The sequence below is a fragment of the Panthera uncia genome (assembly GCF_023721935.1).
Source record: "Panthera uncia isolate 11264 chromosome C1 unlocalized genomic scaffold, Puncia_PCG_1.0 HiC_scaffold_4, whole genome shotgun sequence".
Taxonomy (NCBI): Eukaryota; Metazoa; Chordata; class Mammalia; order Carnivora; family Felidae; genus Panthera; species Panthera uncia.
The window spans coordinates 40,918,351-40,944,931 of record NW_026057585.1 but is presented as its reverse complement, the minus strand read 5'-3'; the positions used below and the strand labels follow the sequence as shown (position 1 = coordinate 40,944,931).

The following is a 26,581-nucleotide window of genomic DNA, read 5'->3' as shown; positions in this document are numbered from 1 at the left end:
CGTCCTTCCTGTCAGGCCTGCACTAGATTCCCCGCAAAGAGCTTTTGATTCAGTGCAATCTGCTTTGCTCCCCTGTGGTCCTGTTGAAATGAGTTGTGCTCAGTGCGTGTCTGCATCCTGCCTCCCAGAACAGTAGGCAGAAGACAACTCCAGACCCCGTGCTCTTCTATTCACTTTCTTGATTTCCTTTCCCTGTGGTTGCTCCAGTCACATGGCAGGCTCTGCCTTTGGCCAGCTCAGGGCAGTCCATTCACTGGGCTTCACTTTAATTCACATCTCCAGGAGCCCCTGCCGTGGATTCTAGAAGCCAACAGAAGACTGGGGCATCTCTGATGTCCAAGGCATGGTGGTTAATGCCAGGAATTCCGAGAGGAAAAGACACCCATGAAATTCTGCACCACAGCAAAGTGGTAAATATAGTAATAAGATTTACAGAATGTTCTGGGCCTTTGGGAGTACCGAACCTGGAAAGGTAGGTGAGGGCTTCAGAGAAAAGACGACATTTGAACAGGTCCTAAAGGATGAATACAAGTTCATAACGGACAGAAGAGAAGGAGACAAAGGCACTGACACCTGGAAGAGCCCAAGAATGTTAGCACAAGATGTAGCTAGTGCAGAGCCGATGAACAAAAGCAGTAACACACTAGACCAGAAAGCAAGGCTGAGGCAAGACCATGAAGGACCTGAATCCATTCATTCACTCCTCCTTCATTCAACAAATTTTCTAGCCCAGCATGGTCCAACAGAAATAGACATACGTAGATTTAAAATTTCCTAGTAGTCACATTAACAAGAAAAAAATAAGTAGAACCAAATGAAATGAGCTCGAAAATAGATTTTATTGAACCTGATATATCCTAAGTCTTAGCTTCTCAACATGCCATCAATATAAAAATTATGAGATACTTTATTTTCTAATATGTCTTCAAAATCCAGTACTTAAGCATAACACAATTCAGATGCTAAATTTTCATCAGAAATAGATTGTATTTATATTCCATAAAATTTGTGGTTAAAATGGCAGATCTCACATACTCGAGTTGTTCCAATATATTTTTGAATTTTCTAATAAGGGAGTCCAAGTACCAGTTTTAAAAGTTAGATTAATTTTAACTACATAGCATTAAAAAGTCAGCTCCTCGGTTGTACTGGCTGCCTTTCAAGTGTTCAGAAGCCCCCTGTGGCTACTGCATTGGATAGTACAGTTCTAGACCATCTTAGAAAGTTCCAACTAAATACTGCTGGTATTTTAAACAGGGAAATGACTGATCAGATATGTTTTAGAATTTTGTGGATGTCTATGAAAAGAGCTGCCAGCCAAATTTAAACTTCAGGCAAAATTGGGAGGAAGAGGAAAAAGAAGGAACGATTTTAAATGCTTGTGCTTTGGAAAATCCTATGTACAGAGAAGCCATTAATATGCAGATTATAAATCAGCCTAAAAAAATTTTTTTTTAACGTTTATTTATTTTTGAGACAGAGAGAGACAGAGCATGAATGGGGGAGGGTCACAGAGAGAGGGAGACACAGAATCTGAAACAGGCTCCAGGCTCCAAGCTGTCAGCACAGAGCCCGACGCGGGGCTTGAACCCACGGACCGTGAGATCATGACCTGAGCCAAAGTCGGACGCTTAACCGACCAAGCCACCCAGGCGCCCCGAAATCAGCCTAAAATTGTTGCTAACGCTCGTCCTAAAAGCTCTCTAAAGTAAAGGTATACGTAGCCCTCTTGCTTCCTACGGCCTTGAGAATAAGGAGAAATCTGTGTCCCGACTGGATATGTGAATTGGAGGAAGCGTCATTTACATAACCCTAACTTTTGAAGAATGCATCCGATGCTCGGCCCCAGACAGCACGCAGGTGCTGCATATTAAGGGCTTTGCCTTTGCGGAGCCTCGTCTGGTGGTGAGGGATCCCTGCGGTGTGAGGCTCCGTCTGGCTCAGAGGACAAGATGAAAAGAGTAAGAGGGTGGTGCACACAACAGTCGTAAACCAGTGGCAGCCTGGGTCAGTCTCAGAAGCCCCATGGCGCCGGTACATGAAAAACAAAACTAAAACTCCAGCCCTTTTTGTAACAGCGTGGGAAATTCAGGAGAAACACAACTAGACCTGGGCAGTGTTGGAACCAGCCGTTTTATGGTTTACAGATTCACTTCACAGAATGAAAGAGAAGGAGTAGACAAAGCCTGCAATTCCTAAGGCAGTGTAACTACTTTCCTAATTTAGCAGTATGTTCTGCTGACTGCGGGAAATATTATCACTGACTGCTCTCCTTTGAGAAGTCAGGTGAAAACTCAGAAATTCAATCCTATTTCCTATTCACTTGCTGGTAGCTTTTTTTTTCTTTTATTGTTAAAAAAAATACTTCCTCTACTGATCACTTATTGCAGGATTTTACATTAAGTCTTTGACTCAAAAAGATAGGTTCTTAAAGTCAAAAGCACATCCACTTATCTAGGTTTCAATTAAATGAAATACATTAAAGCTTCATACATTCTGACTCTGCTGATTCAGAATTGGGGGTCTTTTAAGTTTGCTCAATTACTGAGGAAGTCCCCTTCACACAAAACAGTCAGTTTACAGGACTCTTTTTCTTTTTCTTTTTTTTTTAACGTTTATTTATTATTAAGAGACAGAGAGAGACAGAGCGTGAGCAGGGGAGGGGCAGAGACAGGGAGACACAGAATCTGAAACGGGCTCCAGGCTCTGAGCTGTCAGCACAGAGCCTGACACGGGGCTCGAACTCACAAGCCATGAGATCATGACCTGAGCTGAAGTCGGATGCTTAACTGACTGAGCCACCCAGGCGCCCCCAGTTTACAGGATTCTTATCTGTTCACTAAGGGTGTTAAACACTGGCACCCTGTTAGTGGATTTAAATTTGCTAAAGTTGTAAGCACTGAGAATGGTTTCTGTAACTTAAAATGCACTTAGTAAATTGGTTCTTTCCCATTTCTTTTGACTTACCCAGGAGTAACATGAAAATCTCTAAAAGTCCCTTATTGTTCTCTTAAAATATTCTCCGTGTGAGAATCCACTGAACAGGGGGACTAGAGACCTGCCACTAATGATGTCATGGACAGTGTAAACAATAAGCTAAGTGTTAATGGATCGCTACCTTCTTACCCATGCCCACTACATGGGGAAGGGAACCTGAGAGGGGCCAAGGAAAGTGAGTTAACAATCTTCCCTCCTTACAGGGTTTGATAAGGCAAGGGCAGGTTCAGCAGGGCAGCGAGCAGCAGCAGATTTGCTTTTGAAAAGTGATGTTAGGAAGGCAGGCATTCCAAAGCATGTCTTGTACATGCAGGTTAAAGATAAGGCATTATGGGGCCAGAAAAAGGAACACAGTAATGACACCCATACAACATGGGTGAACCATGAAGACAGTGCTTAGTGAAAAATAAAAATTAAAAAAACCCATACACTATGTGATTCCATTTATAGAAAATGTCCAGAATAGGTGAATCTATGGAGGCACAACCTCCTCCCGACCTATTTTTCCAGCCTCCTGTTCTCCTTCCTCCAACTCAAGCAGCATTTGCTCTGTCCCCAACAAAGACCCACTGATCCCTGAAAACTCCAGGTGCTTGCAGACTTCTATCCCTTTGCACATGCTGGTCTCTCCACAGAGAAGGCTCTCATTATCTTCAAATACATATCCACTCCAGGCTCAGCTTGACTGGCAACACCAAACTAAACTCAACAGTCCTGATGCCCACTGATGGGCGCCTGATCCCCACAAAAACGTGAACTGAGATTTGGAATAGCATAGAGTATCAGAGCTGGAACCGAACCTGGAGGTTACACGTCTGTCGTCAGTCCCTTTATAGAACAGAGGAGGAAACTGAGGCACCAGGAGGATGAATGTCTAGTCCGAGTCCTGAAGCCGACTGGGGATTAGTACAGGTATCATGGCTCCTACTACAGTGCTCTTTGCCTTGCACTTCAACCCTCCTGCAATTTTTTGACTAAGCAAACATTTATCAGCTTCTGTGTACCCGTTTGATTGTATCAACTCATACTTTAAAAACCCTTACGTAATTCCCATTATCATGTAACAGAATCTATAAGCCTCTTTATGATCAACACAGGCCTACCATTCCAGCTTCACTCCTTGTTGCCCCAACCAAATTCAGCCAAGCAGCCATTTGGAGCTGGTGGACATATTCTAATGTGGTCGGGAAGTGTAAGGACTTTGGAGTCAGAGACCTTGGTTTCCACCAGGTCCCTGCCACTTACTTAGCTGTATGACCTTGGGAAATTTAATTCATCTTTCAGAGCCTCAGTTTTGTCATGTGTGAAATGGGGATACTATCTGTCCTCCCAAGATCACTGTCAGAATTACCTGTTTAAAAACCGCTTTTTTATGGAATGGAATGGAATGAGAGCCAGTGAGGAGGCGAGGGACTCAGGGAGGGAGGAAGAGAGCGAGCCAGGGAGGGGGCGAAGGAAGACTTCAGAGATGATGAGAGGGAGGGAAGAAGGAAGTGAGCTGGCAAGTAAGGGCGGAAGTGAAGCAAGAGCAGAGGTAGAAAAACATTTTAATTAAAAATATTTTATTTAAAAATAAAAGCACTTATGCTTCTGTAGTGCTGCTGCTGCTACTACTGCTGACGACGATTTTCCTCAGGAAACTCCCTGCCCTCCCAACATTGTGGAAGGTGTTCCTGTATCCACAGCTCCTGTGCTGGCCTCGAAACAGCATAAATTCCTGTTAATTCTTCATCTCTGTTCTTGAGCTGTGAGCTCTGTGAGAGCACGGTCATTGTGTCTTGTTCAGCTTGGTATCTCCAGCACATAATGTTAGCGCCCAGGAAATGTTTGTTGGTTGAAAGAAGAGGAAGGAGAGGTAAAACAAGAGGCAAGGTGCCATGAGGGACACACAGGGCAAAGCCGAAGTCTCTGCCCTCAGATGGAAAGCCTGTAGCCAGGGAGACAAGTTGCAGACTGCTGTCTTTGACTTTCCTAGAAGGAAGGGGTAGGACATGTTGGGGGAGGGTGCTTAAATTTTTTTTTAATTTTAATTTTTTCCTTATTGGGAGATGTATCACACACATGGTTATGCATAAAAGCCATATGTACAGTTTGGAGAATTATAAAACAAACACTGTGTAATCACCACACAGGCCCAGGAAGTAGGAAAGAATGGCAGAGGCTCCCTGGGTCTCCCCAGTCACCTCCTCCGTCCTCTCCCCAAGCAGGAGCCACTCCTGACTTTCATAATCATCTTCTTGCTTCTCTTTATGGTTTTATCACTTATGTATGGATCCCAAACCTACACAATGTAACTTTGCGTGTTCTTGGATTTTACAGAACTTGAATTGCACTGCATGCATATTCTTTCAAGACCCGCTTCTTTCCCTCACAACTTTGGGAGAGTCATCCCTGTTGTTCAACATAGTAGCTGTAGTGTTTCTTCCGTCACTATTCTAGTCCAGCGTGTGACTATGCCACAATTTATCCATCTACTGCTCATGGACTTGTGTGATTTTTCCAGCTTGGGGCTATTACAAACGACACTTCTAGAAACACTGTTGTACCTATTTTCTGGGATATTTAAATGTGGTTTTTTAGTTTTGGTGTTTTGTTTTTGAGAACTTATTCTATCTCTGGAATCTGTGAAGTCTCTAGTGTTGTGAAATCAAAACTAGTTTGTGCAAAGAAGGTAGACAAGATTGGAAGAAATCAGTGTGGTCCAAGATAACCCACAGGGAAATCATCTGGAGAATTTGTTAAATATGCAGATTAGACGGCCCAGCCCAACCGCAGAAATGAGGACCTGTGGAGATGAAGGTTGAGAGTTGCACCTCAGCAGGCTCGCTGCCCGCCCCTCCCGCGGGTCCCGTGGGTCACCAGGTCTCCTCTTCCTGTGCCTGGGACATACCTCGGTGATTGGTACGATGCTGGGTCACTTTTTTTTTAATGTTTATTTTTGAGAGTGACAGAGAGTGTGAGGCGGGGAGGGGCAGAGAGAGAGGGAGACACAGAATCTGAAGCAGGCTGCAGGCTCTTGAGTGTGAGCACAGAGCCCAATACAGGGCTCCAACTCACGAACTGTGAGATCCTGACCTGAGCCGAAGTCAGACGCTTAACTGACGGAACCACCCAGGCATCCCCAACGTTGGGACATTTTGAGAGAGGAAGGGGTAGTTGTGCCTTAACACCCAGGAAGTCCGCTCCCTGCCACCTCCTCTGCTGTTGGCTCCTCGCAGTGGTGTGCCAGTAACGTCTGAGGGGACTCTGCACTTAGAACACCCACAAGTGGAGGTCCCAGCTTTCTTTTTCTCTACACGCCAGCACCCCCCACCTCGCCCATGACCCAAAGCCCTATGCCCATCCTGTCCAAATGCTCTAGAACACGGAAGTCTTTTAACTAATTCTAGTCTTTCCATGAGCCTTAACAATACTTTACCTCAACAAGGCACCTACGTTTCGTTGTTTTAAACCAATTTTTAGTTTTAAATTCACAGCAAAAAGTATAAAGTACAGAATTCTCATGTAGCCCTGTCCCCAGACACACACACGACCACCCCTACTAGCCACATCCCACACAATGGTAGGTTCATCGATGAAACCTACATCAATACATCATTCTCAACATTAGTCCGGTTTATGTTAGGGTTCACTCCTGGTGTTCACACCCTTGGATTTTGACAAATGTTTATTGACATGTATCCACAATTCACTACTGTAACAGTCCTCTTTGTCCCACCTAGTCATTCCTCTCTGGCCACAACCCGATCTTTTTACTGTCTCCGTAGTTTTGCCTTTTTGAGAATGTCGTATGGTATGGAGTCTTTCCAGATTGGCTTCTTTTAACCTCATAGTAGGAATTGAAGTTTCCTCCAAGTCTGTTCATGACTTAGTAATTCATTTCTTGTGAGCACTGAATAACATTCCACTGTCTGGATACCACAGTTTTTCCACTCACCTAATGAAATCTTAGTTGCTTCTAAGTTTTAACAATTATCAACAGAGCTCCTATAAACAATCCATGTGCAAGTTTTTGTGTGGACGTTAAGTTTTCAGCTCCTTTGGGTAAATACCAAGAAGCGCAATTCCTGGATTATACGGTAAGAATGTTTAATTTTGTAAGAAACTGCCAAACCGTCTTCCAAAGTGGCTGTACCATTTTGCATTCCCGTCAGCAAAGAATGAGTACTGTACCGCATCTTTACCGGCATTTGCTGATGCATTTTGGATTTTGTCCATTCTAATAGGTGTGCAGTGGTATCTCCTTGATGTTTTAATTTAGATAAACCTAGTTTTTGTTTTGTTTTGTTTTGTTTTTTAACAACCACTCACTTTTTTCTCTGTGGTTTGGGCGCCTAGAGCAGGCAATTCTTTTATTATTAAAAATGGTCTTATTTAACAAAGATTTTTTAAGACTTTCTTTTTCCCTTTAAATATAGGTAAATGCAGAGGGGACACCGGAGGAAGTTTTTCTTCAACTCTGCACAGCTATTGACTCTATTTTCTGAAGGCAAAAAAAGCATGCGCATCAAGGAGAGTGGAGACAGAAAAAATATTAAAAGGCTCATCCCTTAACACAATATTGTTTCAAGTTAAACCGTTTGTGTGCCCCATCCCCACCCCACCCCACCCCAGATCCTGACATTGCTGTTTGCTTCTGAGCTTGACCTTTCCGAGAGGTGTCTGGAAATCATGCATGGTGTATTTGGTATTATCTAACCTCTTCTTCCTAATTCAGACAGCCGTCCGCACCCCCAGCACGCACACTCTTCCGTCATATCAGCTGTGCCTCAGAGCTGCTAGCTAGTATGTGAACAGAGCGTGGTGTTCAGTTGTGCCCTCAGGACCTGCTAGTCTGACCATTTGATTTCTCTGTCATCAAACAGGGTGTTAGCGCCCCCCTAATGCCCCATCACATTTTCCTTCCTCACCCCAAGATTTACATGCTGTTGCCTGATAAAGGGCCTTATCATGGGGCAGGGAGGCACCTGGGTACCTCCTCTAGTGGCTGTTTCCTCAAGTCTCATCCACTAGTAGCTCAGAGCCAGAGAGACTGGTCTGATAACTCCAACTGGTGATAAGAAATATGATTAAATTTGAAAATTTGATAAGTAAAACAATGTGAAATCGTATAGCTTTTCCAAGGCTGTAAAACCCAGACTAGTCACCAATAACATTTCCGCATTCATTTTTAGGAAACTGGCTACTACTTGGAATACTGTCATATGACAAAGAAAACAAATTGAATAAATTGTCTAACCTAATCTCTTTTACACCTGGTGGTGCATTTCAACAATTACACATTAATACCAATGACCAAACACAACGTAAAGCATGAGGTGATTTGTTACTGCGTTCACTGGAATGTCAACTTATAGTTTTGATTTTATAAGATCGTGTATTTATTTATTACTGCCAAACAAGAAAGTAACAGTAACAATACTGATGTGGGTGGGAGAGGCATGTCAGTACATGATGTTTAACAGATCCCAGTGCTGTATTTGTTTCATACGGGCCTTTTCCAGGGCTGTGCAAACCTTATCATATCCATATGTAAAACTGTGCTTTACCCTGCTTCAAACCAGTGAGGTTTGGGTTCTCTTTTGTGTTATCAGTTGCCAAATCAGAGCTTCTTATATATTCTACTGGAATAACTGCATCTTCCATTCAGTCACTACAAATGACCATAGTTTCAGTTTGCATGCCGTTCTTTTCCCTTCAATGGTTGTGCCGATAAGGATCCAATTCTGGGACAGAATTGTATTTTTAAAGTCATTTTTTTTTTCTTGAAATGGATATATGTACAAATAAAATAAATGGAACACAGCATAGCTCTTTGTCTATTTATTTGTAACTCACATCATTCTGGAAAGCACTTGAAGCCTTATTCCAAACAGAATTAGAAGCAAACACAGTTAATAGTTGAGATTTATGATATGCTCATATGGTTTTAATTTTGGCTGTAGATCAGTTCTGAGCTATTACATAGAGAATTCTCAGTGTACTCATGATACATGGTAATTTTTATGTTTCCTTTTGCCCTAGAAGTCATTCTTAAACAGAAATGTCAGTGTTTGCTAAAGAAGAAATTAAATTTCTTTGGTTACAATTATGCCTGTATTACCAAAAAGGGGCATGTTCCTTCAACTCACACAGTTATCAAGTACTTTATTACCACCCCAGTTTTCTCACTCTCTGTACGGGAGCACAAGGAGCATTTGAGCAAATTAGAATCAGAGGGTGAAAATGATCAGTTATGCCAAAAACACAGAATGACTCTTTGTAGGGATTAACATTCTTTAAACACATACCACATATTGGCAAACACAGTTCATGCCTACCACAGCTCGGACAGCTTGAGTACGGGATAGGAGACAACAGATGCCGTGACCTTTATGGCTGTAGCTGGCTGTCCTCTTGAAAAAAAAAAAAGAATCAGCAGAGGTAAATAAATGGCTTTGCCCCTGAAGAGGATCTGGAGATGCAACAGACTGCTAAAACGTGTTACGGACGTGGATGGCTTGAAATGACATCACTACTTTAAAGTCACAGGATTTTAAAGCAGGAAAGGATCTTAGAGGTCTCTGCCCAGCAGAAGCCCTTGTGTGTATGTGAAAGACATCAGAACACAATCCAAACTCCTTTACAATGGTCTACATTCAAGGCCTCACCTGCTCTGCCTCTGTACCCTGTATCACCCCATCAACTACATTCTCTTCTTGCTCGTCTGGCTCAAGCTACACGGGCCCTCTTAATGTTGCCTGAACAAGCCAAGATCTCTGCTGGATCAGACCCTTGTTGTTGCTATCCCGCCTCTTCCTCCAGGTTATCCACAGGCCGATTCCCTCACTCCGTCCAGGTCTCATCGAGCGTTCTTTGATTATTTCATCTAAAATGACAGTCTGGTCCTCATTCTTCCACCATTTTTCTTCAAACATTATTTTCTTCACACATTTATCTCTGCCTAACTTTATGTAATATTTTATATTTATGTGTTTACTGGTGCTCTTCTGCATTAGACCATAAGGCTCTAGAAGGGCAAAGCTTTATACCCTCCATCCCGCACACAATTATTAAAAGCTAACACTTATATCCTCTGAAACTTGGTTATTTCATCTGTACGGTGGACATAATAGTAAGCAACCTCACAGAGGGGTTGCAAGTATTCAACAAGTTAGTAATACATGTAAATCATTTACTAGTTCCTAGAGTTCAATAAAAGGTGGTTCTTTGTCAATATTTGTTGAGTGCCTCACTTTCACAATTGGGACTGGGACCCAGAATTTCCACTCCAGTGCCCTTTCACTCTAAAAACATGGCAGAGAATCAAGGTTTACAGCCTAACTGGGAACCCAGAGGAAACCATAATCTTCTCAGCCACCCAGGCTTGAACAACATCCTCCAGATAAGATAGGACGCAATTCTTCAATACTCTCAGAGCCCTGTAAAGATCTCCTGAGGCAGGCCCCCAAAGGGCCCCACGTAGGCACTCACAGACACACTCAGACATACGTGGTCTCTCCTACCTTTCTGGAGAAAAAATATAACTCATCAAAACACTGATTATACTAGTACTAAATATTTATTAGAAATCTAAGGGGCGCCTGGGTGGCGCAGTCGGTTAAGCGTCCGACTTCAGCCAGGTCACGATCTCGCGGTCCGTGAGTTCGAGCCCCGCGTCAGGCTCTGGGCTGATGGCTCGGAGCCTGGAGCCTGTTTCCGATTCTGTGTCTCCCTCTCTCTCTCCCCCTCCCCCGTTCATGCTCTGTCTCTCTCTGTCCCAAAAATAAATAAAAAACGTTGAAAAAAAAATTTTTTTAAAAAGAAATCTAAGAGCCAGGCAGGCCACAGGGACACAGATAGGGATGGTCTTTGTCCTTATGGAGCTAAATGGGATACCACTTCTCAAAAATTCATTTAATTGGCTACACGAAAAACAAGTTAAAAAAAAAAAGGTATTTTTTTTCTGGGATTCTATCAACAGGAGGTTATTTTCATAAGGTTAAAAAATAAAAATACTTTACAACCTAAAAGGTCAATGCCTCTATAATCTCTGGAGGAAAAAACTACTTGTTATCTGGAAAAAAACAAAAAAAACAAGTACTTCCAATTCCATCCAGTGCAACTAGAACAATGGCTTTCAAAATCTGTTACCTACATTAAGAAATACAGTTTATATAGCATGCCATAGTAATAACTAAAAGAAGACTTTCACAAAACAGTATTTATCCTTACTACCTGTGATATGCTATTTTCTTGAAAAAAAAATGTTCTTCATATCTCAGTACACTGTTGTCTTCTGTACTGTAATTTAAACACAAGGGGAAAGGGAAGGAAACTGGGTAAGGCATACTATTAGGTTAAGTGAGAGGCACCAAACATGCATGGAAACAAATTCTGTCTCAGGCAGGAGACTTTGCCTAAAGCCTCAAGATCACATGTTTGCTGTCAAATTAGAATAGGTAAGTTATACGTCTGGGTGGTTTTCTAGAACTCAGTGCTGTCTTCCCATCCAAGGATCTGCTTCCTATTCTGTACCATGAACCTGGACCTGTCCTCAGGTCTGTGGCTCTAGGAACCATGCCACACCAGGGAAAAAGAGTGAAAAACAACCCCCACACACTTCCATCTCCAAACCTTAGTGATGCCTGACACAAAGGGAATGTTCTTGCTCCATAAATTGGGTAGTGACTCTGCAGCAATCTGTCTAGGTTAAAATCTAAGCAGGACCACTTTGCTAACCATATGACCTTGGGCAAGTTATTTAACCTCTCTGGCTAGATCTCCTCATATGAAAACAGGTTAACAAATGCACCTTTCTCCTAAGGTTGCGAGAATTAAATCTGCTACTATATGCTGGCTTGGCTCATAGTAAGCACTTACTCAGTTTTGCGCTTATTAGTGCACACCACACCAATCAAAGCCGCCTCTGCCTAAACCTTAAAGCAGTGGTTTTAGGTGTCACTAAAAGTTCCTTCAGTTCTTATCAAACAACTTGAACATAATATTTCAGGAAATACATCTGACCTACATCTGACCTACCACTTAATATGCAAGGCTTTCACAAGTAGGTCTATGTTGTCTCTTAAGGCCAATACTTCTCTGTAGGAGATCCAAGGACTACTTGTAAAAGACAGCCCTGCCTATTCCTGCAGTCCGCCAATTAAAACACCACCACCATATTACTACTCATGCTACTACTATCACTGCTACTATTACCATATAGGGCCTTTTTAAGCCAGGAGGACTACTTGCCTGGAGGTGAAAAATGCAAAATTAACACATCTTCACTCAAGCAGAAAATAATCCTCTTTGCCACTCAAAGTTCTCAAAATCTTTGCTCTTGAAAAATACAGTTAAGTGGATTTATTTTGTGTATTGTTTACATCAGAATTGTATCACACACAGCCCTCTTCCAAAGCACACTTTATGGGATTTTTGAATAAACCTGAATGGTCTCCCCCCAATAATCAGTATTATTTCTATACAAACACAGAAGTTACTACCAAGTGCTGCTGTCTTGCTGCAAGAAGGCAGATTTCCTAGCATATATCAGTTAACATTTAATATCAAAATGCCCAAACGTTAACAACTCCTTCTTCTTCCCCCCAACTACTGATTCCAGGGTAAGAAGTAAAGCTCAAGTCCATTTCCTGTTCTTCCTGATGCAATATATTTTATCAACATCAGTATTCTTTAGTCAATATATTACTTTAAAATTCTCATATTTCTATACTTAAAATAACATTACTTCTCTCAGTTAAAAAAATTCAAGGTATGATTTTAGTACCCTACAACGTATTGAAGGAGTATTAAATAACGTTCCCTTGACTTAAAATCGGAAAAAACAGGGGACTTAGTCCAAAAATTAGGTGAGTATAATACTTAATCTTAGAATACTTATGTGATCTCTTCCAATAGTCAATAATAATTGCCAGTGAATAGAGTGATTTTCAAAAACCATCTGTTTAAATTAAACACGTGAAGAGGCTTACTTTCATCTAAAAGAATTAAGAGTAAAATTTTTCAGCCCGAGTATAGTTTTCACATCTGGACATTAATAATAGCCTTTTTAACCATGGTGTGTGTTCTTTTTGTAACCTAGTTTAATTAGTGTCTCAGCACACACTGAGTGAAAAGATTACCATCTTCTCTCAGAGCTTCTCAAGTTCATTTCCATAATACTATATAGTCCTTACTCTTTTTCAAGGACAGAAAGGTAAAGCAACCCCCTAAAAAAAAATTTTTTTTTTGGTTTTAACACTAGTAAAACAAATCCAAAATCTAACCAAAAAGGAAGTCACAACAAGCATTCTATAATATAAACAGACAGTATCCACATAGTTTATTTCTCACAGTTCTCCTGACAAATGAACATTATTCAAGAACATACTGTATACACAGATAAGAAGAAACATACAAAATGTTTTAAATGATGCACAACAAAATCCAGCAGTATAAAAGAATGCATGTGAACTCTTGCTCACTGCGCAGACTAAATTTAATCACTTGTTTAAATAGTAATAAAAATACAATCTTTTATGGATCTTGTGCAGACTACAAAAGAGGGAAATTATTACCATATATATGATTTTTATATTAGGCAGTTTTCTTTGACGAGTTGCACTGACAACTCCAAATACAGAGGCAGAAGGCTGTGTATTTTAAAGGAATTAATGTTGTGAATTAGAGACTTTACACAGTTACTACCACTGGCACTTTTCACCATAGTTTGTACACATCACATGATCATCTTATATAACATTACATTTAAAAAATATATCTGAGCGACAATTTTATAACATTCACACACCATGAGCTGGTCAAGGAAGCAATGCCACAGTGCCTCCTGTAGTGCTTCGCTGTTGGTAATAAGGACAGTTCATTGTGGTTAAAAGAAATTAGACATCAATATGGTTAAGCAGCTCCGATTTACTAAAGGCCATCAGTGGCCACCACTGGGACAGTGAGTTCTTTTAAAGTGTTTATCCTAGAAGCAAACACCATCATTGGTTAAAACTTTGTCTAAGAAGTCAGCTTCTGTGCCGAAAACTATTTTCACAAAACTGAAAGCTACTAAACTGTTTTAATATAAATACTTTGTCTTCTCATTATCCTATTTATGACCGAGTTCTTTGAAACCTTTGGAATTTACTCTCTTTAATGTGTGCTCTCGTTTCCATCTCACCCATTTAATATCACCACCTAAAAGGCTTTAAGGTGGTGGTGAGAAATTCACCAGGGAAACCCTTTGCTCACCAGGAATGCTCGGCTGCTGAACAGTGATCTAGAGCCACAACGGTGCAGAGCTGGACTTGACAAGAACACTCAGGAAGCTGTCATGCTGTGAGTGTCATTTCAGGGAAAGCAGAGAATCTTTCCAAACTGTGCACATAATTCACAATGATACCATTGCTATGTGTTGAAGAGGACTAGTATACGATGTTCTCTTCCATGTCATCTGTTTGCTGGAAAGTAGTTTGGGTCAAGGTAATTATAACTGGTGCCCTGGGACACACAGTAGTCTCTGTCTAAGAATGTCTCTGACCTATAAACAGGTTCTAATTGGTGATCTTCCTTGTGAATATCTGTTTCATGTAGGCTGCAAAGAAAACACACACACAAACACACACACACACAGACACATCAATACACGGCACTGGATGCATTTTGGAGTAGATATTATAAAACTTCCTCACAGTTCCACTTCTTTAATCCACCAAAATCTCTAACGGAAACTTACTTGAGATGTGGTATAATTAAAGAAAATTTCTTAATTGCCTACAACAACAAAGCTTAACCCACTAAATGTGGTCATTTTCTAAGTAGTTTGGAAATCAAATTCACTAGTGGCTGAAAAGCTCTTTACTTGTCAAAACTGAAGACCTAATATGAAGAAAACACTTACCAGTCTGAACAAGAATCACAGAAATCCAAAGACATTTCTGGAGGACAATCCTGGCAGTGCCACCGAACACCCTGGATAGGTTCTATGCCACAGTTATCGCACTAGAAAAGTTTCAGAGAGAAAAATATTAAGCTACATTTTTCCAAAACCTTTTTTTCCTACTGGGAAACCAAGGATGTACCCAAAACCCCTCTCTCCCCAAGGAACTAGACAGTAATATAACACGAAAATGGTTGTAAATTAGATATAATTTCTAGCAAACTAGCACAAATTTCATTCATTCAAGATGAATGTGCAGGTGAGTGACAGGTACATTATAATAACCAAGGGATAACCTTCAATATGCTCCACTTTACTTTAAAAAAAATTTTTTTTAATTTTAATTCCAGTAAAGATACAGTTCTATTAGTTTCAGGTGTACAATATAGTGATTCAACAATTCTATACATTACTTACTCAATGCTCATCATGGTAAGTGTACTTACTACTTTAATTGACTTTTTAACATTTTAAGTAGGGGGTGCCTAGGTGGCTCAGCCAATTAAGCATCTGACTCTTGATTTCAGCTCAGGTCGGGATCTCACGGTTCGTGGGATGGAGCCCTGCATCAGGCTCTGAGCTGACAGCATGGAGCCTACTTAAGATTCTCTCTCGGGATGCCTAGATGACTCAGTCGGTTGAGCGACCGACTTTGGCTCAGGTCATGATCTCACGGTTTGTGAGTTCGAGCCCCATCTCAGGCTCTGTGCTGACAGCTCAGAGCCTGGAGCCTGCTTCAGATTCTGTGTCTCCCTCTCTCTCTGCCCCTCCCCCACTCATGCTCTGTCTCTGTCTCAGAAATAAACATTTAAAAAAAAATTCTCTCTCCCTCTCTGCCCCTCCCCCATTCATGCTTGCTTGTTGCTCCAAAATAAACTCCTTTTAAAAAGTAAATAAAATTTCAAGTAAACCATTTGCAAATTTAGACATTTGAGTGTTAATAACTATTTATTTTTTAAGTTTATTTATTTATTTTGAGAGAGACAGAGAGAGAGAGACAGCGTGAGGAAGAGGCAGAGAGAGAAACCCAACCTGGTATCCTGCTCTCAGGAGGGCCCAAAGGGGGCTCAATCCCACGAACAGTGAGATCATGACCTGGGCCAAAGTCAAGTATTGGACACTTAACTGAGCCACTCAGGTGCCCCAATAACTATTTAAAGGTACTTCAGACCAATGTATAATGACTGTGATTGAGAACCACTGACTTAATACCATAGTTAAAACTGTATAATTACAGAACTACTTAACAAGCTATCATTACCAAACCCAAGAGAACACAAAATCCTCTCTAAACTTTTATCTTACTGAATTATTCTTCAAAGCCTGAAGAAGCCTAATTACTAATGCCCTGTATAACAAAGAAAAGGCAGATCTACCTCCTTCTTACTGTGGTGGCATTGTGGTAGCCCTCAGTGTCTTTGGGACAATTTTGGAAATAAATCTCATTTCTAGTTTCTTTGAACATCAGACCAACTAGAGTGACCGACAGGTTAGTAAACAAGCCACAGCTGGGTCTTAGGGCAAATTTTGAGAAGTGGAGAGTTTCCTCTTGAAAGGCCAGAGATACCAATTAGGAAAATTTCTAATGGAGAAGCAAGGTCATGGAAAGATCAAGACGAAAAATCATTTAATATAGCATGGCTAATGGCCATACTAGAGAATGAGAGGTATAATTTTAAGTTTCTGTTTATCAGTCACAGCACGCATCAGTATTTTTATGTATACCACTACCAGCAAATCTATATCTCATGGTCTCAGTTTTACTTCCTCCAATCTCACCAAGTACAGCCAATTCTAAAGTCCAAAGGTTCTCAAACTTGTCAATCTCTCTCAATTTCCATAGCCACCAATCAAACCTCAGACATTCTCATCTTTGGTCTAAATTACCAAAAGAATTTCTAACCAGTCACCCTGCCTCTAGCTTTGCTTTCTTCTTTCCATTCTCCATACTAAGTCCAGAATTATCTTTTTCTCCTTCACCTATTTTTTTTCAACTACATAAATAACATACATGAACACATTACTGTTTACAAAATTTAACAGTACAAGCTGTCAGAGATTATCCACTCTAAACCCACTGCCTTCTCCAAGGTTATTTATACTAATAGTGTAAGTAACTGGAATGATTTTTCTGAAATGCAAATTTCATGTTACTGTCTACTTAAGATTCTTCAATGGTTCCCCAACCTCGTAAGGAAAGTTTAAACTGCTCAGTAAATCTCAAAGGCACCTTAATAGCAGCACTACTCTCTGATATGTTCTCTAGCCATAGTCAACTATGTTTACTAATTTAACTTCTCTAAATTCCTTATGAGACGAAAACAGAATAAGGACAGAAACCGAGTCCATCTTGTTTACTAATGAATCCCTAGCAGTTAAGCAAAGTGCCTGGAACATAATGGGTATTTCAAAATTTTGTGGACTGAATGGATATATTTCTAGTAGCCTGAACGGCGAAAAGAAATTTCTCATCTATGAACAAGAGCAACAGCTCCAATGGATGAAAGGATAAAGAAAATGTGAAACACACACACACACACACACACACACACACACACACACACACTGGAATATTATTCAGCCCTAAAACAAAAAGAAATCCTCCATTTGTGATAACATGGATGAGAAAGTGGAGGACATTATCCTAAGTAAAATAAGCCACAGAAGTTAACAAGTGCCATATAATCTCACTTATGAATGAAATGAAAAACTCAAACTCAGAAGCAGAGGGTAGAACAGTGGTTGCCAGGGGCTGCGAGGTGGGAGAAATGAGGAGATGTTAGTCTAAGGATACAAATTTTCAATTGTAAGAGAAATCAGTTCTGGAGGTCTAATGGACAGCATGGGATTAATAATATGGTACTGTATACTTGAAATTTGCTAAGAGAGTACACTTAAGTTTTCTCAACACACACACACACACACACACACACACACACACACACACACACACGAAAAAGGTAACTATGTGAGGTGATGTTTTTACACCTTAATATTTTGTACACTTTAAGTATATACAATTTTTGTCAGTTATATCTCAGTAAAACTGAGAATAAGAAAAATAGCTAGACAAAAACACTTCATATTTTACCTCAAAATATAGATACCTGTATGTTTGTCTTCTTCCCAGAGAATCATAAACCTACTGAGATCAGAAACTGTAGCACACTACTTTATATAAATGAATAGGACTAGAGCTAAACTTACTTTTATCTGTATGCTGGGAATTTAAAGCTGCAGAAACTAATTTAAATCTCTCTTATCACCCTTCCAAAAATTAAATGAATAGTAGAATTTACCTTGAAGCCCACATGTTGTACAAATCCACTTTCAGCTTGCATCTGCTGGAGTTTCTGCTTCTTTAACTTTTTAAACTGTAATAGTTCCTTATATTCAGGTAAATTCCTATACATAATAGGAATACTTTCTTCATCCTAATAACAAAACAGAAAACAAAAACATCTGATAATCAAAATGAACTAACGGGGTGCCTGGGTGGCTCAGTTGGTTGAGCGTCCGACTTCAGCTTGGGTCATGATCTCGTAATTTGTGGGTTGGCCCCCATGTCGGGCTCTGTGCTGACAGCTCAGAGCCTGGAGCCTGCTTTGGATTCTGTGTCTCCCTCTCTCTCTGCCCCTCCCCTGCTCATGCTCTATCTCTCTCTCTCAAAAACAAATAAACATGAAAAAATCATTAAAAAAAAAAAAAAGAACAGTAAGAAATACTGACACAGAATATTTTTCTACTAATAAAATATTTTTCACTTTTAAGATACTTTACCTCATAGGGCTGACAGAAAATTAGTGTTGCTATTAGCGATATTTTAGACTAACACTTTTGGAAGGCTTCTTAATGCAACAGTAATATTGAACTGTACAAAGTACCAGGGGATGATTCCTACCTCTGTCATACACTAATGCAGACTCAACCCTATCCCAACACATTCATGGCTCCTTGTGATACTCTTTATAATCTACTTCTACCTCATCTGCAGGAAGCTCCTCTTCTCTAAAAGATTTTTTATGCTTTCTCAAGTAAATATCACATTTTCTTAACAAAGAGCAAACCACTTTTTGCTCTGTATACTCCCAATAATCAAGGCAGGACATTCCTGTCTTACCCAAGGGGATAAACTAAATTATGAAGATGATCATTTAGAAGACTATAAAAAATGAATACTACAACTATAGAAATACATGAAGCTGAAGTTGACAGATGAATCACTAACTGCTTCCTACCTATTCTCCCAATTTATTTGTGCTCTGCCATCAATGATCCATTTCTTTCCTTCATGACCTCATGATCCCATGGTCACTAATATCTACAATGCTCCTGAAAGCATCTCCAATTCACTGACCCCATCCATAGTCTATCAATCCTGGTCCAGATAACTCCTACCCCTCCCATTCCTCTTGCTCTCATATTAGGTATTATTAACTACAATGTTTATTTTATGTCAAGGAAACCCGTGTCTATAAAAATAACATTTACCCAAGGTCACATAATTAATCAGTTATGGAGTCAGGTGATTTGAACCCAGATTTGTCTGAATATTTGGTAACTCCTTATACACTCAGCAGCCTAAGGCCTAAATCTAAGAGCTACCCTTAATTTTTCACTGTCATATCTAATCCAACAAAATTGGTCACTACTTAACACTTTCTTAAATTTTTCAAATTGGTCCTCTATAGTATCACTCCTTCCTCCAGCTCCACCATGATTTAAAATCTCCCAATGACTTCCTAACTGTCTACAGAGTCAAGTCCAAAGTCTTCAGCTGAATAAAAGATTGTTTATAATCTCATGCTTCACTTACCTTATCTCCCACCATCTTTCACTCATTTCAAGTTCCTGTCAACTAAAGATGTTAAATTACAGCTACTGTCTTTCTATATCAGCACTGAAAATGACATTAAGTAATGTAATAAATATCTAACACTTAATGTGACTTAACTAGTTAAATAATGTGATAAGGAATTTTATAGTGAAATTTATTAAATTCAGATATTTTAAGCAAATACAAAGAGTAGAAACTATGCCAAATTTTTTAATTTGCATTTTAAGTCTAAGGATACTATTAAATTTGGCCAACAAGACTAAGTAAAGTTAAATCACCACACAACTATCAAAAGAAAACAAAACAAAACAAAACAAAACAGAAAATAACAAGTGTTGACAAGGATATAGAGAAACTGAAACCCTAGTGCACTGTTGGGGAGTATGTAACATGTTGCAGCCACTACAGAAAATAGTATGGCGGTTCCTCAAAAAAGTAAATGTAGAATTAACATATGGATCTAGCAATTCCATTTCTGGGTCTACACCCAAAAGAACTGAATGCAGGGACTCGAACAGGAATTTGTACATCTATGTTCATAGCAGCATTATTCACAATAGCCACAAAGTGAAAGCAAACCAAGTGTCCAATGACAGATGAATACATAAAATGTGGTATACACATACCATGAAATATTATTCAGCCTTAAAAAGGAAGGAAAGAGTGACACATGTTACAAGGTAGATGAATCTTGAATACATTATGGCAAGTGATGAAAGGCAGTCACAAAAGGACAGAACCTGCAGGATTCCACTTAAATGAGGCACCCAGAGTAGCCAAATTCATAGAGACAAAGTAGGAGGGAGTTGCCAGGGACTGGAAGGAGAAGGCAATGGGAGATACTGTTTAACGGTTCTGAGTGTCAGTTTTCTAAGAAGTAAGAGTTCTGGAGATTGGGTCACAAAAATATGAACATATGTATTTATCACAATTAAAAAACTTTTTTAAATCCTCATAAACAGATTTCCTTGTTAAAATCATTTTTAAACTTTAAAGAGGAGATCCTATAACTAATTCCAAATGAGGCTAAAATGGTGTACAGATTTTAAAACTATGGAAGTACATACATGTAATCATATGGTTTCTTTAGATATTGATTTCCTAAAAAAAGAACTTGAAATCTATAAATTTTACCACTAGTAGCTTTATAAATATCTGAACAGCTATTTCAAAATTCAGAATGATTTGAACTGGTGCTCATTTAAAAATAAACAAATAAAATCAACCAAACAAAAGTTAAATCAAATTCAATCTATTACATATATTAATCTACTCCTCATCCGGCTAAATTTTATTCATCCTTCACATGTCACCTTGACTAACACTTCTTTAGAGTTCTTCTACTTACACTCCAAATCTAAATAAAGTACTTCTTAAATAATTATAATCAGTTGTTTTTAAAGCACTTTTTAAAATCTGTAATTTATTGATGTGATTACACATTTATCTCCTCCCACAAGACTAAGATTTGTAAGAGCAAAGATCATAAATATTTTGTGCACAACGATGCAGCTGACCTCTAGCAGGGCCTGATATATAAAATGTAGAATCAATATTTTTCAAATGAATAATTCTAATATTAACAAAGTACAAACTTAAGACACAGCAGATATTAGCTGTTTTAAAAAGAAAAATTTGTGAAGAATACAATCATTTTATGGTGGTTTCATACCAAATTATACACTCTGTATTTGGCTAATCTAAAAACAGAACAAAAAAGAGACTTACTTTTACTTGCTGACCTTTCATTAAAATCTCCTTTGCCAATTATTATAAATAATCAGAGTATTAAGAAAGATATAAGGTAATCCTTTAAGCAAAGAACCAGAATCATGTTAGTTACTGAGGAAATGAATTTCAGGATGTAAAATAAAAATATTAACAGCAATAAAAAGAAATGTCTATGGATGGAAAGGAAAATAAAATAAATTGATCTAAATTAGTGTGCGGTCAATAACACCAAGAGGAATTACTTGAAGAGGATTTGACTTTAGTTCTGCAGTGGCATATATCCCAAGGCAAAAAAAAAAAAAAAGAAAAGAACTGTCAAAAAATCTGTTTCCAGTAATCATACTGCTGATGGTAAGGTTAGTATTATTATATTCTGAGACTACTGTGAGCACTATGAGACAAAGAAAGTGAGTATTATGTCAATGTCACTGATATCTAGGATTCTCAGAATGGGAGAAAGAAGATACATATTTAAGATCAATAAGGAGAAGTAAAATCCCCAAAGTCCTTAAATTGAATCTGAAATTAAAAAATATAAACTTATGATGTCTTTTTTTTTTTTTTAATGTTTATTTTTGAGAGAGATAGAGCACAAGCAGGGGATAGATGGGGGTCAGGGGGACACAGTATCAGCAATGCTCAGTGCTAACAGCAGAGAGCCTGATGTGGAGGCTAGAACTCACAAACTGTGAGACCATGACCTGAGCCAAAGTCAGACACTTAACCGACTGAGCCACCCAGGTGCCCCTGAGGTTTTTAATTTTTTTATTTTTCTTCAAAAGTTTGTTTTTATTTTGAGAGAGAAAGAGAGAGCACATGCGTGCAAAAGAGCACTAGTAGGGGAGGGGCAGAGAGAAGGAGAGACAGGCTTCACACTGCCAGTGCACAGCCCAATGTGGAGTTTGAACTCACGTACTGTGAGATCATCACCTGAGCCAAGATCAAGAGTCAGACGCTTAATCAACTTAGCCATCCTGGCGCCCCATTATTTTTAAACAATAATATAACCTATTTCCCAGCTCTATCCATTAAATAGGCCTAGACACAATGATCAAGCCAGCATCAAGTAGGATTCCTACAGTCAGGCTATCATCTCCACAATTTCCTAATAAAAGAAAGCAGGACTAATTCTAGGTCTGAAGAAGAAAAATACAAGACAATCCTAGAATTTCCTTGTCAGAACAGGTAATGAAGAAGCTATCAAAAACTACTAGAATCTTGTTCAAAGATCCCAAAATCCAACCTGAATAAGTTACAACTGACCAATGGGCCAATCTGAACACTAATAAAGTCAATAATATCAATGTACTGAAACATAAGAAAATAAACGAAGAATCAAGCAGTTATACTGCCTCTTCCATATGTACCTTAGGGAGAAACAAATAGTTGATGGAGAGGGTTACTTTATAGAATATTCTATCAAATAAGTAAAGAAGAAGTGAGAGAATATCACTGTTTTGTAACATCTAATGAATTAATGAATCCAGGCAATGATCAATGGCTACTATGTCAAAAAAAAACAGAAAAGACCACCAGACTGATGAAAGTACACATGAAGTAAGTCCTGCCCACCCTAACAAATCTGAATCTGGTCAATTATCTAGATCTACTATTGATTTACAGAAAATGCAGGTAGCAGAAAAACAGAATAAGTGATAACAATTATCTAGACCCACTATCAATTTATAGAAAATTCAGGGAGCAGAAAAACAGAGTAAGTGACACCAGGGAGAAGCAAACAAAACACACACAGTGGTAAATTCTAATGACCCAGTTTTTCAGCAAAAAAGTTCTATGAAGAGGAAAAAGGGGGTGGGGATGGAGGAAAGGAGGAAATCTATTGTAATTTATGATGGGGGAAATGTGAACTGAGTGTATTTTGTATAAAGGATTACCTTTTTATAAACATGATAATAATACTCTGTAATGTCTGAGACTTGCCCCAAAATAATCCAGGATGGAGCTGAGGTGGGTAAGAAGTATAAATCAAAATAAGATTACAACAAACTGATAACATTGAAGCTGGGTAATAAGTACATGTAGGTTCATTATACTACTCTATTTTTATATGTGTTTAAGAAATTTCTTTTATTAATATACTACATATGTTATATAGAATTCATTATACTACTCTATTTTGCATGTTAAAATTTCTTTTATTTTTATTATGTGTTAATATATATGATATATATTAATATATAATGATTTAACAATATATTGTTTTTTTAAAAGCCCATAAACTTCACTTGTTAATTAAAAGAAACCAACATTCTCTGAAGGATAGGAATAATTTAAAAATTCTGGTGTTCTCATTCTGTAACCTGATCTGTATGATACCTAGATAAATACACAGGTATATATATTTTTATATAAATAGATAACTTACTGATGCCTCTTCAATAGCAGTGTTCATGTGGCTATGAAAACAGGATCGGTCATCATCTTCATCCATATACACTGGTGGTTCATGGGAAGTCATGAAAGTGGAAGGTTTAAAGAGATGCTTATTAAGGGGGTGCTGTCGTCTGCTTGTGGAAGACTAAGCGAGAAAACAAATTTTTAATTTGGACATTGGAAAATCATTAAAAGAATCAAAGATACTAAAATACACTATTACTTCCTCCGTGTCTATCTATTAAAAGGATCCTGGCTCTACCTTTCAGTACATGCTTATGTGGTTGTTTTTTCTATATTATCTGGATTTTTAAAGCACAACCAGATTTACAAAAAAAATGTAAGGGGGGGATACTCCAAAAACAGTATAATGGCTCACATGCTATCTAGCTTATATTTGTATCTCCAACATTGACCATACTCTTGACATTCAAATGCTGAACTCCTCTTACAGTCATTGTATAACAGAAGATCCGAGAGGATGAAGTAGCCTAAGCCAGATATAACACAAGTAAAAAAATTTTCCACAACATGATTAATGTCTAAAACTACTAACACTGATTGATTGCTTACTGTTTGTCAACATCATTTAACCCTCACAACGTTACTATGAAGTAGTTATTATCACCTATAATTTAAAGATGGAGGTTAAGGTTCTTGTTCAGGGTGTTACAACTAGACAGTGGTAACACCAAGATTACAAACTGGGCCTGTGTGGGTCCAAAGCCCTCACTCTCAAACCACTATGTAGACTTCCTCTCTTCATAAACAGTAGAGCCACAAAGAATAACCTCAGCTACAGGCAGAACCATCACTTCATCTGTTTCAAGATTCAAACTCCAACCGTGGCAAGGAATCATTGCGTCTATGGCTGGGCTAGATCTCTACAGTCAACAGTCAAAATGTTAATTAACTTAGAGTTCAGTGCATTCAGGAGGGAATATGTTCAGGTTTCTTTAGTATTCCTTTTGTTACCATTACTAGTCTTAGCTGTGAAAATATAAGGTACCCAACACATCTAAAGTTAATTTGGAAATTAATCATAAAAATTAGAGCTATTAAACTGAAAACCGGTTATCAAGGTTCCAACATTCCAAAGCTATAGGATGAACTCTACATATGTGATATAAGTAATGCTATATGGGGGAGGTGGGGGAGAGGAGGGAATCCAAATTATTTAAATGAACTGAAAAGTTAAAATGAGCTTCCAAAACTTGGTAACAAGACAAAAAACAAAACTTGTAAAACATGGAGTTGTACAGACAATATTCTTAATGTAAAATTATGTAAAACAGCTTCAATAAGGAAACTAACAGCATTAGATATACTCTTAGCTTCTTATGTGAAGGAAGGCAGTGGTGGTAGAGGGCAAATAACAGGATGATTTACTAGGAAATGAAAGAGGCCAATTATGTGCTTTATTTTTTGCAATTAAAGCAAAAAACTGTCTACAATTTGATGCAATGGTTTATGTAGGAGAGGAACAATAGCTTTTTCACTGTACAGAATAGAACAGAATAGTGGGAAAAGGGCTGGGATCAGAATCAGAGGATCAGTCGTTCTCAGACTTATTAGCTATATGACTAGACAACTGACTCAATTTACCTTAAGCCCTAGTTTTTTGTTTATTTTTACAATTGTATTTTTAAGTAATCTCTACACCCAACATGGGTCTCAAACTCACAACCCTGAGATCTCGAGTCACATGCTCTACCAATGGCATCGGCCAGGCACCCAAGGCCTAGTTTTCTCATCTATAAAAAGACTGTACAACAGTACCTGGTCCTCAGCTTCCAGTGAGAAGAGTAAAAACTAGCTATTAATATTATTATCAGTAAAATGAAAGTGATAACACTACCCACACTTCTAGAACTGTAGTGAGAAATAATATATTTTAATAAACATTTCTATTTTTGGATTTACACAGCATATCTAAAAACAGAAATTGTGTTTATTAAAAAGTCAAACATTCTAAAATTTGTAACATCACAAAGGCCTTTCTGATATACCCTCAATCTAAATCTTCCAAGTAGCACCCATTCACATAAACTAACCTACTCCTAAGAAAATAATGAATATAAAGATCATTCAATTTCACTGAGCAGCAATAATGGAAACCTACCCTGTGTCCATCCCCAATATAACAAAATGCTTAGAGTAAATCAGATTTTAAAAATAAAAACTTTGTTCTGATAAATGTATACACTTTTACATAGCAATTCTTTTATAAGTTTAATCAAAGATCTAAAGTTTACTTTCTCTATTTTCTTTTTACCTTTTTGGAGTACATATATAAGTTTGGTGTTCTGCCTGGGACTGGAATGCCAGCTTTAGTTAGTTTTATGAAATACTTCTGCACTCGGCTGGCAACCTAAGAAAATATAAGCCATTTAACAAAATTACAAGACATGCATTATGTGAATAGTTCTTAAAAATTAAAATATACCTGTGTTATCTTAATGAATGCTAACAATCTAAAATTTATCATAAATCTAGATATAATTTTAAACCGCCACCAAACGCATTTATATGTTAAAATCTAGACAAAAAATCATTAAAATACAGGAAATTTGTTGGACTCCAAAGCTAAACGCATATTTCAACTTGTGAACACTGCATTAAAAACACATCTATTAATATCAATGCAAAGAATGCAAAGTAATGCAAAGAAGAAAACTGCTATATATTTTTTTAGA

General features: G+C 38.4%; 2 protein-coding genes across 9 annotated transcripts in view; one reads left to right on the top strand and one right to left on the bottom strand.

The window, feature by feature from the left end:
• Nucleotides 1–7,556, top strand: part of AK5 (adenylate kinase 5) — a 260,907-nt gene extending 253,351 nt beyond the window's left edge. The window contains exon 14 of the mRNA XM_049616985.1: nucleotides 7,416–7,556. Within this exon, the coding sequence (XP_049472942.1) occupies nucleotides 7,416–7,484 (69 nt within the window). The 3' untranslated portion in view covers nucleotides 7,485–7,556. The remainder of the gene's footprint in view (nucleotides 1–7,415) is intronic.
• A 1,066-nt stretch (nucleotides 7,557–8,622) lies between these two features.
• Nucleotides 8,623–26,581, bottom strand: part of ZZZ3 (zinc finger ZZ-type containing 3) — a 106,591-nt gene continuing 88,632 nt past the window's right edge. For 7 of the 8 annotated variants that reach the window (XM_049616974.1, XM_049616978.1, XM_049616980.1 and 4 more), the window contains 5 exons: nucleotides 26,161–26,256; nucleotides 23,878–24,030; nucleotides 18,223–18,357; nucleotides 14,885–14,985; nucleotides 10,933–14,578 (listed from right to left, as the gene is read on the bottom strand). In XM_049616974.1, coding sequence (XP_049472931.1) covers nucleotides 14,434–14,578; nucleotides 14,885–14,985; nucleotides 18,223–18,357; nucleotides 23,878–24,030; nucleotides 26,161–26,256 — 630 coding nt within the window. In that variant the 3' untranslated portion in view covers nucleotides 10,933–14,433. Of the gene's footprint in view, nucleotides 8,724–10,932; nucleotides 14,579–14,884; nucleotides 14,986–18,222; nucleotides 18,358–23,877; nucleotides 24,031–26,160; nucleotides 26,257–26,581 lie in introns of those variants that run through there. The other variant, XM_049616981.1, reaches the window with a different exon arrangement.